General features: G+C 35.2%; 2 protein-coding genes across 13 annotated transcripts in view; one reads left to right on the top strand and one right to left on the bottom strand.

Annotated features, from left to right (window-relative positions):
- The first annotated feature begins 682 nt into the window (after positions 1-682).
- Positions 683-12025, top strand: LOC114290168 (AAA-type ATPase family protein). Of its 10 annotated transcripts, none has more exons than XM_028234044.2 (9): positions 683-1125; positions 1770-1801; positions 2895-4607; positions 4693-4912; positions 8313-8498; positions 8627-8842; positions 9772-10495; positions 10780-10840; positions 11733-12025. In XM_028234044.2, the coding sequence occupies exons 3-9, from the start codon at positions 2970-2972 to the stop codon at positions 11802-11804; spliced, it is 3117 nt and encodes a 1038-aa protein (XP_028089845.2). In that variant the 5' UTR covers positions 683-1125; positions 1770-1801; positions 2895-2969; the 3' UTR covers positions 11805-12025. The 10 variants fall into 10 exon arrangements, with proteins under 10 accessions (XP_028089845.2, XP_028089844.2, XP_028089842.2 ...); XM_028234043.2 differs by having other exon boundaries at positions 9760-10495; positions 10783-10840; XM_028234041.2 differs by having other exon boundaries at positions 9760-10495.
- Positions 12026-13359: 1334 nt separating this feature from the next.
- The window catches only part of LOC114290167 (alpha-galactosidase), a 42555-nt gene continuing 36995 nt past the window's right edge, over positions 13360-18919 (bottom strand). For all 3 annotated transcript variants that reach the window (XM_028234039.2, XM_028234040.2, XM_082866311.1), the window contains 3 exons: positions 16587-16636; positions 14140-14280; positions 13360-13646 (listed from right to left, as the gene is read on the bottom strand). In XM_028234039.2, the coding sequence (XP_028089840.2) occupies positions 13560-13646; positions 14140-14280; positions 16587-16636 (278 nt within the window). In that variant the 3' untranslated portion in view covers positions 13360-13559. The remainder of the gene's footprint in view (positions 13647-14139; positions 14281-16586; positions 16637-18919) is intronic.

The following is an 18919-nucleotide window of genomic DNA, read 5'->3' as shown; positions in this document are numbered from 1 at the left end:
ACAAAAAAATACCAAAAAAAAATTAAACTAGCTGAGAGCTAGATCTGGGCTTGAGCCTAACCTATAAAAACATAGAGCGGTCCAACCCTAAGCCCATCTGGGCCCAACGTAGCCGGGCCTTATTTCCACCCCTATATTCCCGCAGTCAAAACTGTACTTCTCTCACACGTGCACCACACGCTCCAAACCCCGCGAGTGTGCAAACTCATCCTCACCAGACCACAGTTACAGTTGCAGCTTTTTCCCTCTCATCACTCCAACCACCGCTGCAACCTCTAAGTCAAAATTTCCAAATTGCCCCCAAATTTAGTGATAATAAACCAACCAAATAATTTGAATTCTATTCCTTTTAACTTCTCACCTAAATAAATCAAATTTATTAACTTCTCACCTAAATAAATCAAATTTAAATTATTAATTATTTATTTAATTTTCTTCAAATTCAACTCATTAAAAATTTGTTTGCCATTAATTCGGAAAGATAAGGAACTAGATTTAGCCCTTATTTGACATGATCTAAACAAATTAAAAAATTATTATCTTATTTAAATCACATTACCTCTTTAATATATCACTTCAAATTTAATTCATATTTTATAAAAAAAAAAATACATTTATTTAGATAATTCCAAATCAACTGCAAATAAAATTTTAAAACTGATAATAATTAATTATTGGACTCATTTATCACCCGTCCTTAACTTGAAGGCCCACAGTCCGAGACCATACCCCTCTCCCTCTTCTATCTTTCTCTCTCTAAAACTCTGAAGAATCTCTGCACAACGAACAAAAGAATTTACTGGATAAACACGTCAAAGCCTCTCTCTCTCTCTCTCTCTCTCGGTGCATAGTTGTTTCTCATGGCTGTGCTTGTCAATCACTATACTGCACCCCCACACTACATTTATTATTACATTTATGTCCCGTGTGTCTTCTTCGTCTCTCTCTCTTCTTCTCTCTACTACTACTCTACTCTCCTCTACTACTACTACTACTACTACTACTACGCACTCTTCAAACTCTCAACCACTTCGCTCCTAGGGTTAGGGTTTCTTCTTCCTCCTCCGCTCCGCCTTTCTCGCTCTCGTTGTGGAGTTCGAAGTGGTTCGATTCTTCAATTTGCAGGTTAGGTTTTGCGTTTTTTCAAATTTGTCGTTTCGCATTGTTTCTTGTTTTTTACCTATATTTTATTGTATGAATTTGTCTCTCTCTGGATTAATTTGAATTTTTGAAGATTCTCTCTCTCTCTCTCTCTCTCTCTAAAATTTCCTCCATTCTTTTTGAGCTCTGCGAAGTTATATTTGTAGAAATGCGTGAAGTTTACGTTTTTTTTCTGTATCTCAATTTTTTAATATTATGTTTATATAGTATGAATTTGTATTTGTTTGTTTGTTTATTTTAGATTAATTTGAATTGCAAGTTTCTCAATCTACAAACTCTCTCTTTCTCTCCATTCCCTGTATCTCAATTTTTTGTGTGTGGAGACTGTGAAGGTATGTTTGTAGAAATGGGTTAGAGTTAATGTTTGTATCTGTATATGAATTTTTTGATTATGTTTATATAGCATGAATGCGTGTTTGTGTATTTATGTTTGTATCTCAATTGGGTGTTTCTATTTCTAGAAACTGTTTCTCTCTCTCTAACTTCCTGGCCTCTCTGCTTCTTGCATTTTTTGGGGAGCTCTGTAGAAATGAGTAGAGTTTATGTTCGTATCCGTATGTTTCTGGTGAATGAGTTTGTGTTTTCTCTGTTGTACTCCTTTGTTACAGGTGAGAAGAAGAAAGCATATGCGTTTATGGAGGTACTGCATTGTACTTTACTTTCTTTGCTGATGACATTTTGCTTTTAGGTCCATTGGACAATGTTGATACTTGACAACTGTTTTTTGTTGCCAAAACAATGGGAAAGTTTTCATAATTTTTGCAAAATGTAAAAACAAAAAAATATGTTTAGTTGGTTTCGAATCAAGTCTCCCTCCCCTCCCCTCTTCTCATTGTTTTTTTCTTTAGAGGGCTGCAATAAAAAAATAAAAAAATAAAAAATGATAAACTAGAAACGTTACCAAATGCGGTTTTTTCGTTTTTATATGGTCAGTGACAAAAGGAAGAAAAATGTGCTTCTTTAAGGGGGAAAAACATGTCTTCATTGATTTTTTGGGGTATTTTCCTGTTAGTATTTTGTTTGTCGAATTAAAGTAGCATTTAAGTATGATCAACAAAGACTCCTACTTATTTTTGGTTAGATCTTTGCACTTTCTACTTCCACCATCTCTCCTAAGACTCATTGGTGTTAGGTTGGGCTTCAGCTTTGGCATTGGTTTTAGGCCTGTACAATCAACTTGTTTGTGTCATCTCCAAGCCTTTGAGCCACTTGTTAAGACCTTTGCACCCTCTTCTTTCACTATCTCTTCTAACAACTAATTGGTGGTTGGGAGGGCTTCAGTTTTGGTTTTACGGTTCTGTATGGTTGGTCGATTGGTCAGTGTCCTATCCGGGTCTTTGGAACCCTTATGTAGGTCTCTCCGCACAAGGGTTGGATCTCTTGGTCCCATATCCTTACATTGTTTTATGTTGTGTTTAGTTGGGGGATTTGAGAAGACTTGGAAAGGGAAAGGAAAAAGTAGGTGAAATGTGAATAAAATATACCAACATTTCACTTATTTTCATACACCTTTTCCCTTTTCTTTTTCAAATTTCTTCCAAATCCCCTAACCAAACATAGTATTAGGGCGATTGTTGAATTAATTGATTTTGTTTCCATTTTATGGAACTAGCCAAATAGGTTTGCTGCGAAATCTAAGCTAGAAAGATACTCTGCTTTTTGTACATGATTGAGTTCCTTTATGATTTTCTCCTTTGGTGATTTTGTTTCTTTTTTTTTTTTTTTTTTTTCAGGTTGGAGATGTAATTTCTTATTAGTGGGTCCTGAAATTTGAATTTGGTGGTGTTTGAAAGGGCCTTAATTTTGAAATGATGGATGGGCGGCGACATTCAGTCGATATCCCTATCTCGAAAACTTTGTTAGCACTTCGGAGAGTGAAGTCACTTAGGGATCCATCAACTAACTCCATGGGCAAATTTTCTACTTTTGTTGACAATTTGAATTGGGATATCAACTCCATTAATGCGATCAATCTAGGATTTGTAAACAGTTGTGAAGAAGATGGCATTGCTAATAAACATGCTTCGGGACCAAAAGATCTAGGCTTAAAGGGTCAAAAGGAGGAAAATGTTACTGATCTTGATCTGCTTAATGGCTTCAAAAAACGCAACTCTAAGTTAACTTCACGTGAGAATTCAGTTTGGGTTGGAAACACAAGGTCTGTTCCAACGAGGACCAAGCAGGTCGTAGCTTCCAAGCATTGTGGATCAAATTATGAAGTGGTTTGTGAAAACAAATCATTGAATGAAAGATATTGCAATGACTATACGGATAAAGGATTGGACTTGACATGCATCACACCTTCCAATGATTGTTTGGAAGGGGTAGGTTCATGTAATGAACCAACTGAAAGATCCTTACAGGCAGAAAGATTACATCATAATGCCTCAAATCGGAAAACCCGATACCGAAAGCAAATTAGATCATCTAGAGCAGTGGTGGGTGACATTGTGAGCCGTGTTGGCAGTCCGTGCTTGTCCATTACTGATGCTTTGGAAGGGTCAAGTTGTGGCACATCATTATTTGGAAACGGAGATGTTGATGTTGTAGACCACAATCACCGTGGATGCGGGATAAGCTGTTGGTCAGGAACCCCAAGATTTAGGGAATCAAATATTCCTTCTGATGTAGAAGGCCAGCCACTGCTATCAGGTGAAGTAGATGAGACACTTCTCTCTGGAAAAAGAAAGAATAGGAAACATAGAAATAATGAAATTGCTCTTTGTTTAGAGACTCCCCAGACTTTCAGTCAGAAATTCAGGCCAAAATCCTTCTGTGAATTGGTAGGCCAAAATGTAGTTGCAAGGTCTCTCCTAACTGCCATCCTAAATGCAAGGATAAGTTCCTTTTATCTTTTTCATGGGCCCCGTGGTACAGGTAAAACTTCTGCCTCAAGAATTTTTGCTGCTGCATTGAATTGTCTCTCAGTTGAGGAGAATAGGCCTTGTGGTCTGTGTCAAGAATGTTGTTTTTTCTTCTCTGGAAGGAGCAGGGATGTTAAGGAAGTAGATTCAGTGAGAATCAATCGCAAGGATAGGGTTAGATCTCTTGTTAAGAATGCTACCATCCCTCCAGTCTCCTCACGATTTAAGGTTTTCATCATTGATGAGTGCCACTTGTTGCGAGCGGAAACATGGGCAACTGTTTTGAATAACCTAGAAGACTTCTCTCGACATGTTGTCTTTGTAATGATTACTCCTAACCTTGATAAGCTGCCACGAAGTGCAGTGTCACGGTCCCAAAGGTACCATTTTCCCAAGATAAAAGTAGCTGATATTGCAAGCAGACTAGGAAAAATCTGTGGGAAAGAAGGACTTGAGTTCGAGCTGGTTGCTTTGGATTTCATTGCTACAAAATCTAATGGTTCACTTCGGGATGCAGAAATGATGCTTGAGCAACTGAGTTTGATTGGAAAAAGAATTACTATACCTTTGGTATATGAACTGGTGGGTTTGGTTTTTAGTGTCTGTCACTTAATGCTTATGGTGAATCTCTTCTCATCCAAAACTGTTTTCCCTTCTGTTTTTGCAGATTGGAATTGTTTCTGATGATGAGTTGCTGGATTTATTGGATCTAGCTTTGTCATCTGACAGTTCAAATACGGTTAGAAGGGCTAGGGAGCTAATGAGATCAAAGATAGACCCTATGCAACTGATATCACAGCTGGCTAATCTAATAATGGACATTCTTGCTGGAAAATGTCAGGAAGGTTCTTCTGAAGTTAGAAGAAAGTTTTTCAGTAGACACGCTTGTAAGTAAACATTCGTTTCATACAAATACCTTAGAGATTTGTAAATAAACATTATTCCAGCGTTTTTTTTTTTTTTTTTTTTTTTTTTTTTGCAATCATAATACTCATATGAGCTTAGTTTTTTTTTGTCTTGGCAACCTTGACTAATTTGGGAAAAGCTTGCCAACACTTCACAATTTTTAATTAGCTGAGTACACTCTACTATGGAGCACAGGTGGTTGAAACTAGTCAATGGCTCTCATTAGTCATTAACAAGCTTGATTGAGTCATTGTAATTGCCCACCCCAACTTTAGTCAATTTGTACCGGCTATGCACCATGACTGGTCATTACTTAACTGACTTTTGCATACATAGGTTCTTCTGGTTATTGTCAATACACTCGTGCTTGGTGAGGTTGAGGACAAAGACATCCATCTCTTGACAACTTAAAAATCCTACTGTATTTTGCTATCAAATGGTTGAATATTTGCTATTTGACCTCAAGCTATGAAATATGGTAATGTAGCATTTCCATTGTGCCCCAGCCTCCTAGGGGCTTAAAAGCCTGGTCCTCTTGTCCTGCACATTGCATTTTAGTGTTCAATTTTCATCATGTTGCATAGTTTCTCTTCCTTTTGCTTCTTTAATTAAAGTATTTAGTGTGAGGGTAGGGAACCGGTTGTGTAAATGGTTCTCTCAGTACCTATAATACAAATTTGATGTAAGAAAGTAGCATAACTTGATTACCATACATTTACCTATAGGGAATAATTTGTTAGATGTTGCTCACTATCTTATACAATGTTATGAAATTGTTTATTATAAATTTTAAATTGTGTATATGCCCAGATGAGGTTTCTCATTTAAAAAGAATTGTATTTGGCAGCCTTATATATATTGCAAATGTGCATATCTCAAGAATGGTTGTCTTTACTATAAACTACTCGTATGAGAAAGTTGCATTTAAACCATCGTATATGTTTAGGTGTTACTTGTAAAAAAAAAAATATAAAGATAGTTCAAGTGTGCTCCGATGTGTTACCCGATATCTTTTAAAATGCAAATCTTTTTCTTTTAGTTTCCACAATCTAGAACTCTATGCACACCTAGGTCCAACTTCTGTAACCACAAAATGCATCCTAAAAATCTGCATGTTACTCCTCCTCACCTTTAAAATAAGGGGCAAAATCCATTTTGCCACCTTGTAGTATGATCCTAGAGCACTTCACCTCCTGATGCTTATGAAAAAGTCCTCATTTTAGACTAAAGTGCCAATACTAACACTTTTAAAGGCAGATGTAAAATTACTTTAATACCCTTTTATTTTCTTTTTTTCTTTTATTATATTATCTTCATTTTCTCTATCCTTTGTTATACATATACATGTACATATGTATGTCTTTATGGATAGGAACCTGCTCTAACGAGGATGGTGAGGAACCCTTATTTACCCAATTCCAAATCAAAACCACCAAAATGATATGATAAAACTCATCTTAGAAGAAAAAATATGGTGGGTGTTTGGGAAGTGGCTATTATTTAGGCTTTTTGGTTTTTTTGGTTATTTTAGTAGGTTATTTTAGTTTTTGTGTTTGGGAAAATAGGATGGATTTTTATTTGTGTTGTATTGGAAAATGTGTTTGAAATGATGTGAGGCTGAAATGACAAATTTATCCCTAACCTCACTTTTTCCAAAATTGGTCTAAAGGGCTAAAATTGTCATTTCCTATCTGTGGGACTAGGCTGTCTGCCCACTGACAGTGTAGGCTGCCCACTGCCGGCTGCTCTTTTTTTAAAAAAAAAAAAAATATAAATAATCGATTTAAGTACTGTTGAGGCTATTTGGCTTTTTTCTTGAATGGGGCTAAAATAACCTCTCACTTCACTTCCCAAACACCGCCATGATATGATAACAAAGTTTTTTTTTATTTAATTGAGTATTCTTGAATAAGACCAAATCTATATTGGAGTCGAACCTAGTTAAAGAGACAAAACATAATGACACTTTGTTTGGGCAATAATAGAAGCAGAATTTTAATTCAAGAATGGCAAACCTCACTACACTTGAATGCAGCCAACCCCACATCATAGAATTCCCTCTCTTCTCCCAGTTTTGCAATAGGTTGCTAATACAATGCCCTCTCAGTTGACCCCTCCCACCACCACTGCCTGCCACCCAACATTACCACCACTAATTTTGAACAACCCACTGGCTTCTAGACTCCCTCTCCCACCCTTATGTCACCACCACTGATTTTCACCCATCTGTCTCTCTTCTTCTCCCCCTTCAAGCCCCGCTACAATGGACTACTACCTCACATCACCACCACCAACTCCACCCACGTCTTGTTTGTTTCACTCTATCTCTCGCACTCTATATCTTTTCATACGCCTGGCCCCACAACCAGCTCCACCACCAGAAGTTATCTTGCTTTCTCTCTCTCTCTCTCTCTGCTGTGGAATTTTCAGTAATTGATAAGTTGGGTCTTTGGGGTTGCTGTTTCTAGGAAATTTGGGGATTTGTGAAATGATATAGCTATGAGAAAATGGTCAGTGTGCTATGGTACTCATGGTTGTGGTTCATTAGTTGGTGCCTGGTGGTGACCTAATATGACAGACAAATATTAGAAGATGCTGATTTGGGTATTCAACAGGAAGAAAGGGAGTGAGTTGACTTGGTTAAAAGGGCGAGTGAATAACAAGTCACATATTGAAATATAAGCGCACACGCGCACACAAAAAAATGAAGGGTATGAATGTAATTTTCTCAAAGTTGTTATCCAACGTCACTTACGGGCTAGTTTTTGTTTTAGAACCCTGATGCCTTGATGGGGTACTACTAGAGTAATTTTCCCAAATGGTTTTGGTCAAAGACAGATTGTTTACTTCTATTTAAAAATGTTTACCATTTGATGTCAAATATCACCCACCCCCTTTTGCCATTCTTGGATTATGCTTGCTATAGTACCTATACTGCTGCTTTTATTTTCGAATTTTTACACTCTATTGAATTTAATTGAACACTATTCACAACAATTTTTAAAAACTCATCACTACAATTATAATGAATGCTCACTACTATAATTATTGTTGTTGCCGTGGTGATACCTCCACCACCTCTTTGATTGGAAGGACTCTATGACTGCTTTAAAACCATTGAAGGGAATTGGGGAAGAGAGAAGCAAGGGAAGGCATTACAATAAAACATCTTTGTTAGCTGTATGGCAACAAATGCAGGGGTTTCAAGTTTCTAGTTTCAATCTAATTATTCTCTCCTTTCAATTCTTTTCATTTATTTTCTACTTGTGATATGTATTTACAATTTTATTGGTTGCTTATGATATATCTTAGCCTAATCTTAATTTCTTTGCAGTTTTCTGTGCTACATTGTCTAAGGCGTTTCTATTTTGTTTGTCATAGCTGAAGCAAGTCTGCAGCAACTTAATCATGCATTGAAAATACTTTCTGAAACTGAGAAACAATTGAGGACATCTAAAAGTCAGACAACATGGCTTACTGTAGCTCTTTTACAGTTAAGTTCTGTGGGATGTTCTTTCTTGGATGCAAATGATTTCAGGTTATGTGAGAGAACAGTTCACCCAAGAGGTGAGAGTGATTGGAGAAATGCAAACTTATACAGCACAGTTGCTTGATTGATTGATTTAATAGGGTAAATAGTTTAGGGAAAGTAAGTGAGGTACAACTTATGCACAAGCTCTGTTTTTATATTGCAGATGGTGATTTTTGCAGTACCTCGTCTGCAAGTGAGAGTTTGAAGCATCTTATAACTTGTGCATGTCACAATAATGAATCACGTAAATTGGGGATTCAGGATGGCAAAGAAACACTGGAGTCCATATGGAAGAGAGCTATAGTGATATGCCAATCCAATTCACTCAAAAACTTCCTAAGGAAACAGGGGAAGCTGTCTTCCATTAGTTTTAGCCGAGGTAATCACATCTATGCTATGATTATCTTCCGCAATTTTTCTGAAGTAAAAGATTGATTAATAAATGAGCAAAAATGAGAAAACTAATAGAAAAAATATATGACCTGTGATTATTGGCATCAAATTGTTGTTATATTATTTGTTTGATATGTATTGGCATCACTTGGTAATTAACTGCAATCATGTCTAGTATTTTGTCATCCTTGTTCAAACAATTTAATAAGAATGCTTCTGAGCTTGCCTAAGGGGGATTAGTGTTGGGCTTGTTGGCTTGTTCTTGCTTGCATGGGGCAGGTGCCCTTGTATAGGACGGATGAACTATGGAGGCATCTTACTCCAAGACGGGTGATTCATTCTCCTAGGTCAGATCTTGAGAGATGTATCATGGAGGTTGCAATGGGTAGGAATGGTAAGCCCTTGGAGATTGCGAACTATGTTACATGGACATAGGTACATGTGTCGGGTGTGTGCATGTGTTGAAGTGTCAATTCTTTTAATTCCTATGTTCAATGACATCAGGACACACCTAAATTTCATATTTCTTAAATTGCCCTTTCATTTATTTAGGGTAAATAGTGTTTACAAATTAACATAGAGCTTTTTTATGTATAGAATGAGTCTTACGCAATTTTACCTTCCTGGCTTCAAATAAATGTGTTAAAATAGCTATTAAGGTTAGAACAAATTTATTTTGGATGCTGTGGCATTTGGTTATTAGTTGGCTGACTTGCTGTTGCATTTTTTTTAAGTTCTGTATCAACTATGTATGCCTTGGTTTGGCCAATAATGCAAATATATTGCATGCACCTGTCAAGGCTAATTCTTCTTCTTCTTTTTTTGTTTATCAATGTTCATTTTGGGCTTTTGTGCATCTGAAGTGAGTCATCTTATTTTCACAAGCTCTTGACCAATTCATAGACCATATCTCAGGTATGGCAGTGGTTGATTTGGAATTTCATCATCCTGACTATGTAAACAAGGCTGAGAAGTCATGGAAATTGATTGCAAATGCCCTTCAGTCTGTACTGGGTTGTAATGTGGAGATGAGGATCTATCTTGTGCACTGTGCTTCTGTGACAAAGTATGCCAAAATGAAGAAACTATCCTTCAGCTTGTTCAGTTGTTCCCGCAGAATGCGCCATGAATCACAGTCCACCACGGGACGTGGAAGTGACCCGTCAGATAATTCTGATGTCACCTGTGAAAAAGCCATTATAAGGGACAACTATGTCAAGACTTGTTCCTCCAATTGTGGGTCTCAAATCCCTCAGAACTGCTGTCAGAGAAAAGAAGCGGCAAGCACTATAAGGAACAATGAAGGAAATGCACTAAGCATTGGAATGACAATGTCCCATGGATTATTACCAGATCACATTCCAAGGCATTCTGTGGATGCTGATTCTTCCAGAGAAGAGAGAAGCAAATGCGAATGCCAGGCTATATTTGCTCAAGAGGCAGAGAAGCAGCCAAGCTGCTGTTTCTCTGGATTTCTGAAGCTTCATAAAAAGATGCAGTCATCGGACACTTTTCAGAGTACCTTTACAAGGTTCCAACCACAAAGCAACCTTGCATTGTCTATCCCCAGAAAGCATTCTACTGAAGCATATTTGGGTGCCAATGATCGTCAAGTTAACCGCTCCAGGGAAGAGGATGGGTATGTAATTTTGTATCCTCCTATTTCTCAATTATTTATTTTCTTTTCTTAAACATTCATGCTATGTCTGGAAATACATGTAGACTTTGTATGCTTGTGAAGAATTAAACCGATCCTGCTGTTTCCAACTTGCTACCACTAAGACTTTTCTTATTGGTATGCATTGTTTTGTGAACACCCTAGAATCATACTATTGTCGTGCCTTTTCTTATTGGCTGAAGTATTAGCTGATGCTTCAATTAGTAAATCAATATTAGTGAACATAATTGTTCTGTATATGTCAGCAAACCAAGGGAGGACATAAAGATGCTATGTTGGAGAACCCCCATGTTTCCCTTTAGGAAGGTAACATCACCACAACTTCATGTAAATATCTTGCATACTAGAGTGCATGGACACTTCAAAATAGGTGGTGTCCATGTTTGTGCTCGCCACTTATCTGACACTGACACACCATAGACACTCTTGTCCACGTGCTGGACACACCAAATGGTGTGTCATTTTTTTTCAATTATAATTCTTTTCTAGGACACATTAGGGACACTTCATAGACATGCGTTTTGTGTTTGGACATGCCCTAGGAGAAGTTTTTGTGGGGTTATTTTAATTATTTTAGAAAGTTAATTTGGGGTCAAAGTAAAATATATGAAAACAAAGAGGGGAGTAAGTTGAAAAAATAAAAATACACCCACATATACATTGATGTCTCTTATATCTCTATACCTTAAATTTTTTATCCATATACACAGTAAATAAAAATATATAATTTTTTTTTGCCATATGCTCGCCATGTCCATATTCTAATTTTTTTAGAATCCATGTTCATATACATAGTAAATAAAAATATATATAAAAAAAATTTGCCATATGATCCTTCCAAGACTACCAAAGAAGTTATTGTTCTTTCCGATTCCTACGGCCTTCTGGTGCTCTTAGCACAACCATTTGCATTTGTTTGGTGCAAATTATTGGAGCTGCTTACAACTTCTTTTTGTATTTTTGGAAATATGTGCTATTGTGTTTGGTGAGGGGTGCTTTTAACTTGTGCTCTTAGATTATCTAATTTTAGTTTGAGAAAAATTGCGCCAAACAGACCCATAATATAGTAGGGCATATTATGGTAACATTGTGTATAACTGTGGTATTTGCTGATTAGTTGCCTTAGGATACCCTTGAACATTTATAGCTTCATTTGAATGTTAAATCACAACAAAGTAGAAAATGCATTTTCTTGCAGGCTTGGCAATTGAAGCTTCAACAACAAAGAGCACAATTGGTGAAAGGGGGTTCTACCTTCTGTGGCTGCTGAGTAGTTGTGCAGTATACCAATAGAAACAAAACTCTATGATTATATAGCATAGGTACTTCATAAGGTTATATTATTATCTTGCAGATTAAACCTTGAACAATATGATCTGTTAGTCTTCTCATTTTTTGTGATGTCTCAACGTGTATAGCATTACAGTGATGAAACTGTGTGTCGTGAGACATGCTTATGCTTCAGAAACAAATTAATTGTTTTTGGATAAATATCTATTCTTATCCTACTCTGATTGAAAGTGACCTAGGTGGATAATTCTGGGCTTTTGCATTGCCAAACCTTGCGTTAGACTTTGCCGAGTGTTGGTGTCAAGCCTTTAGGGTTTGGGCCTTGCCAGCTGATTATACCAAGTTAGTTGGGCCTGGGCCTGGGCCTTGAAAACACCTTGTCAGGTCCTCACAGGCCTGAAGTTGATTTTTTTTTTCTTTTGTAAATATATATATATATATATATATTTATTGAGGGTCTGAAATATAGTATATAGGGCTGAGTAAAGAATCCGTGAAATCCGTAATCCGATCCAGTCTAGTCCAATCTAGTAGGTTTGGATTGGTTTTTTGAATCCGTGGTTCGGTTTCGGATTGAAAAATTAAAAATCCGTAGTTCACGGATTGGTTCCGGATTGAATCCCACGGTTCCGGATTGGAACCGATCCGGACCGTATACAAATAGTCTATATTTTTATTATATACCCTCCTGCATAGTATCTTCTCTTATTTTATATAAAACTTAAATCTAAACCTAAACTTGCATAGTATTTTCTTTTATTACTTTTGTTTGTTAGTTTTTAGTGTTAATTTGTAATGGTCTAAATACTTATGGTGGAACTAATTTCTTTATGATTGTTTAAATTCTAGAACAATTTGTCGCTATTATGAAAAGACATATTGCTATTGTGAAACTAATATGGTGCTATATTTATATTTTTATGAAAATAAAGTGTTATATTATATATTTTTGTTATTTAATTATATAAATCCGTGGTCCTAAACCGATCCAATCCGTATTTAAATGGATTGGTTCGGGTTGGTTCCACGATTTAAACGGATTGGATTGGTTCTAATTTTTCGGGATCCGTAGATAACGGATTGGTTCTGATTTTACTTCAATCCGGTCCAATCCGGACCATGTTCACCCTTAATAGTATATATCTAAATTACTGTCAAGGGGATGGGAGAGGGCACTTGCTAAGTCGTGGGAGGTGAACTCGGAACAGGTGGCAAATAGAATAGATAGGCGCTAGTTGAGCAGTTACACTCAACGGCACCTCTGCCGAGGTTTGAACTCTCAACCTCTTACATGAGAGTGAAATGTCATTGGGTTACAAGGTCATTGGGTTACAAGGCCATTGGCTGAAGTTGATTTCTTAATGCACATTTACAGAAAGAAAAGGTACAATATAAAATCGAACACAACCTCCTCAACATGAGGTAGTTAAGGAATACAAAAACCAATTGCGTAACCGGACACAACCTTTTCATACGAGGTTGTTCATGCGAGGTTGTGTTTAGTTCTGTAATTGATTTCTATACAAATGGAAGAATTGTTACAGAAAAGACTTGTCATTAATTAATCGTATCATAAACAAGATCCATATGGATTTTTGTTCATTTTTTATTTATTTCAATTGTAAATGTAAGCAACAAATACTATTACTCGTCAATTTTAACATTCCATCAGTATGTCTTGTAGATGGAGATAGATCATATCATTACTTTCCTTCCAAGAACACACTCGACATTTTCATTGTGGGGTTAGTACATACATTTTGCAGTCATGAGAAGCCACGTCAGCAGAGAGTTGTCCCTTGACTGATTTTTTGGTTGAATGCTGTCCAATTCCCAAAAACAAAGAAAAAGAAAAAGAAAAAAAATAGACGAGTAAATGATAAAAAAATAATGGAAACGACAAGGGTTAATTACTAATTCTCATTCTTTTAATTTTTTCACTTTGGTCCCTAAGTATTATCTATTATGTTTCAATATTGATATTAGTGTGGTTCAAAATCTATAACGAAATGAGTTATTTTTGGAATTTTCATGAAACCTTAGCAAAGTCAAAAGAACTAAATACATGTGCCCATAGTATGAATTTTGTTTTTGTTTTTGTTTTTTAAGTTTCAAAAATATTTCTCTTATAATTGATTTTGAACGGTGTTAATGTCAAGAACTAAAAAATAACATAGCATATTTTTGGGAATAAAATAAAAAAATAAAAGATCAGAGACTAGAGTATTAACTGATCACATACTTTTGAGAAGTATTAGTACAATTAACCTCCATGTTTTAAAATAGTAGTAATCTAAGTTATTAATATTAATTACCTCCCATAAATCTCGTGCATTAACAATGGTTGTTCGAGTAAGGCCAATATCAAACCAGTGAGCAGTGATGGTAGCTGTCGAAGGTCCTCTGTTCCATAGGATCACTGCCACTTTCTTATGATTAAGGGGACCCGCCCAAACCTGCAATTTTGTGTTTTGGGTATTACGAGTTTAATTATAAAAATAATGATAAATTACCCGAGCAATCTTTAAAGCTCTCATTTGGTAGCACTTATAAGTCAATTTTTAATTTGAATTTTTTAATTTATTTATTTAGATAGTGAGATTTTTTTTAAGATAGAATTTGTAGGGTTTTTATTTGTTGTCGTTTGTTTTTGTTTATTTAAGTTAAATAGGTATGGACAAAATAATCCCCCCCCCAAAAAAATAAAATAATAATTATAACTTGAGGGTGTGTTTGTTTGGACAGACTGGATAAAAAGGGATTGTAATCCATCAGACTGTTAGTCCCGGGATACATTATCCCCGGACTATTTGGTTGGATTGGATTTGTATTTTGTTTAGTCATGGGATTATATGTCTGGATTAGACTATTTTTAGTGAATCCAATATTTGGTTAGACGGACTGGATAAGGATAAATGTTCAAAAGACTATTTTACCCTTGTAATTTATAATTTTTATTTAATATATAATTTTAAATTTCTAATCTATAATTTATAATTTAACAACACTAAAAAAATTTAATTTATAAGGCCATAATTTTTAATTTATTATTTTCAATTAAATTAAATTTATAATTTATATTTTTTATTTAATATATAATTTTAAATTAACGACAATAAAAAATAATTTTATTTAATATATAAATTAAATTTTCAACAACACTTGGTGGTGTTTGGGAACTTAGGTTCCAAATTTTTTTCTCATTTTTTTCACTAAAAGACAAACTTTTTACAAAACCAAAAAAAACACATCCAAACAAAATATCACATCCAACCCCATAATCATTTCACTTTTTCTCTCACAAACATCACATCCAACCACATAAAAACCCAACTATCTTCCCAAACACTAAAAAAATTTTATCCAATAAAAACCTACAACTAAAAAAACCTACATAAAAACTCACTTCCCAAACACCATCTAAAAATATTTAATTTATAAGGCCATAATTTATAATTTATTATTTTAAAATAAATTTAATTTATAATTTATATTTTTTATTTATTATATAATTTTAAATTAACAACACTAAAAAAATTTAATTTATAAGGCCATAATTTTTAATTTATTATTTTTAATTAAATTAAATTTATAATTTATAATTTAAATTTTTTATGTAATATATAATTTTAAATTAACAACACTAAAAAAATAATTTATAAATGTTCAAAAGACTATTTTACCATTTTCTAAATGTTTGCTAAGTAATAGCATAGGGGTAAAATGGACATTTCAGACCCTAATCCCATAGAAATAATCCCCCCCTCCAATGGAATAGGATAGTCCCACAAATATGAGACTAATAGTCCGGGAGACTATTAGTCCAGAGCAAAAAAATTGAAACAAACAATAGATTATTAGTCCGGTGAGACTAATAGTCCAATCCCACACCCTAATCCTTCAAAACAAACACACCCTGAGAGTATTTTAGATATTTACATAACAAAAAAAGTTTGGTGACTAACCTATTTAACCAAAAGCCCCACCAAACAAATTGTTTCAAATTATTTTAAAACTATTACGCGCATACTATAAAATGTTATAATTACAAAAGTTGACTTGTAACTGATATCAAAGGAGCGAAAGTATTTCACTGATTTTACTTTAGTCTCTAACATTTAGCTTTTATCAATGGCATTATTAAATTTAACACATTAATAATTTAATTTAGTCTTCTACTCTACTGTCGTTTAAAAAACATATGAAAGATGATTACGGTAGCCTCATATTAGGTATTTAAAAGACAATAAGAGGAATTTATTTTAAAAAACAAATGAAAAATGATTATGGTAGCCTCATATTAGGTATTTGAAAGACAATAAAAGGAATTTATTTCAATTTCTACTAAAATGAACCACGAGACATTTGAAATGCATATTATTTACAAAGAAAAAATAAAAAATAAAAAATATAAAAATATAGAAATTTCTTTGATTTGTAATACTTGATCATTCTATAAAAGAGCCTATCGAATGGTCATTCCATTCAATTTCATCTTGTCCAGTGAACCAAATTTATTAATTTCTTTCAATGAATGGTGTGATCTTGATGTAAGTATTTTGTTTATATGTTTTTTTGATGACACTTGGGGCAAGGTAAAGAATTAATTTTTGAAATTTAAGAATATAATTGATACAAATTAAATTAAAGATAAAGGATCAAAATGATATCAATGGTATACTTTAAATGCTATTTGTGTAATTTATCCTAAAAATAAAGAAAAATAAAAGAAAAGGGAAGACAATTAAGAGTTGGATGTTACCTCCAAATCGCCATCTTTCTTTACCTTTTTACCTTGAACTCCAAGCTTATCTGCATACAATGTTTATTTTTATTTTTAAAAGATGTATTATTTATATTAGACAACTGTTTTATATATATATATATATATATATATCTTTTTTATCATTTTGTATCACTGTGATATTTGACAAGATTTTATTTATTTTAATTAATTACTTACTAACTATTTCTAAAGGAGGGAACTGATTATAAATATTCATGTAGACAGTGAGACAAAATAAATGAAATGATACAAAACGTTAAGAAAAAAATAAAAATAAAAACATTATTTATCTATTGGGTAAATTATTGTTGGCTACATATTTTGTAAAAGCCAGTTACAGTTCGACACGTGGCATAGTAAGGGTAATAAAGGAAGGTTATTCAAGCCTTTAATCCTGATCGTACACGTGACAATAAACATTGGTCCTCACATGATCCGAGTAACACTAGATCAAATAAACGGGATGCAAGATGACGTGTCTTCAAACGGTTACTCATATTCAAATCTAAGTACAAGAGGGAAGCTCAACTGCCAGTAATGGCGTAATGGAGCTACTTGTAAGGAAGCATGACCAGCGATCATGGAGGAGCAGTTCGACAGTTCGAAGTGCAGTTCGAAGGTCATCACTGACGAGTATAAATAGCAGGGTAGCCCCCAGAAAGAGGGACGGACTCAGACCATACAAACCAGTCATTTACTTCATATATTTTCTTTCCAGTCATTTACATTTCCAGTCCTTAAATACCTGTTCTTTAAATACCTGCACTTTAAATACTCGCACTGCACTTCGATTCATAGGAGTAGCTTCAAGTAGATTCAAGTAGATTGCTGTTGTAAACCTCTCCGAGGTTGAGTTCGGACCGTTGTAAGTGTTCATTTTTATGAAATACTTCAATTGTTCTTCATATTACTGTTATTTCTCTTAATTTCTCCTAAGTCAAGCCACCAGTAAAAGTCCTCTTCATTGAGGCTGAAAAGAACTAAAACACAATCGTCTGATAATTGGTTGGCAATTATAATTTCTGTAAGGACTGATTGATCCTTGCTGGCACGCTCACATTCACAAAAATACCCTTCGAAAAGCCAAAAAGCCAACATATATTTTTGGCACGCCCAGTGGGACTTAATTAAAAATGGCTAGAAGAAGACGACAAGGAGAAAATGAACGCTTCGAAGAAGGCGTGGAAGGAGAGGTAGAAATACCAAATCCAGAGGATAATGTGGTAACACATCCTGTGGAAACTCCTATATTGTCAGAACCCATGGTCGAGCAGACCAGTACTTCTGGACAAGAACCATATGTTCATATTATTGGACAAAACCAAGGAATTGGACCGTCCACTATGCCAACAAATCCATGGGATGGTTTAGTGAATGCCATGGGACAACAACTAATGAACACAATGGAAAGGTGGGCAACATCCTTTTTGGATCGAATGAATAACCACCAACCAACAAACACAAGACAAACGGAGGAAGTTGTAAATGTCCCCCAACAAAGATTGGCTAGAGAAAAACAGCCTATGCAAGTTAATGGTCAAACTAGTACCCAAAACTTTGAAAGACCATCACCTCAGTCTTGGTATGAACCCATTTCAAGGCCTATAGCAGGCCAAAATACCTCAGCACTTAATAATGAAGCCACACAAGTTGGTGGATCTGGCCAAGTACAAGAAATTGGTGTAAGAATGGTTACAAATCCTATGTTCGAAGCCATACCTGGCACAAGAGGGTACACCAATCCCTTATTCGAATTTACACCCGGGGGGTTGGAGGGTTTTCCTACAAATGGTAGAGACACGACACCTGTCCCAGCACCTGTTGCAGGTCCTTTCGCAGGTCATGCTCAAAGAGGTTACCCATACCCTCAACAGCAACCTGCACCGCAAGGACAACCAGCCCCAAATTTACCACCTTATGGACCAAGAGGACCACAAGCACAAGTTTATCCACCAAATCCTGTGTTTGCTCCTCCAGTAGTGGTTCAGCAGGCACAAAATATGGTCCCTAGAGACCAGATTGTTGATATTGTTAGGGAGATATGTGGACCAATGGCTCGGGGGGTCCAGACTCCTATATACAGAAAACCATACCCAGAATGGGTAGATAGGGTACATGAATACCCAAGGGGATTCAGGATACCAGATTTTACCCTTTTTTATGGGACTGGAAATCAATCAACGATAGAACATATTGCTAGATTTGCTGCTCAATGCGGTGAATTCACTAACCATGATTATATGAAATTGAGATTATTTCCAAATTCCCTAACGGGAGGAGCATTTGTATGGTACATCAACCTTACACCT

Source organism: Camellia sinensis, chromosome 4 (assembly GCF_055761805.1).
Source record: "Camellia sinensis isolate YWXY chromosome 4, ASM5576180v1, whole genome shotgun sequence".
Taxonomy (NCBI): Eukaryota; Viridiplantae; Streptophyta; class Magnoliopsida; order Ericales; family Theaceae; genus Camellia; species Camellia sinensis.
This window is presented reverse-complemented; position numbering and strand designations above follow the sequence as displayed.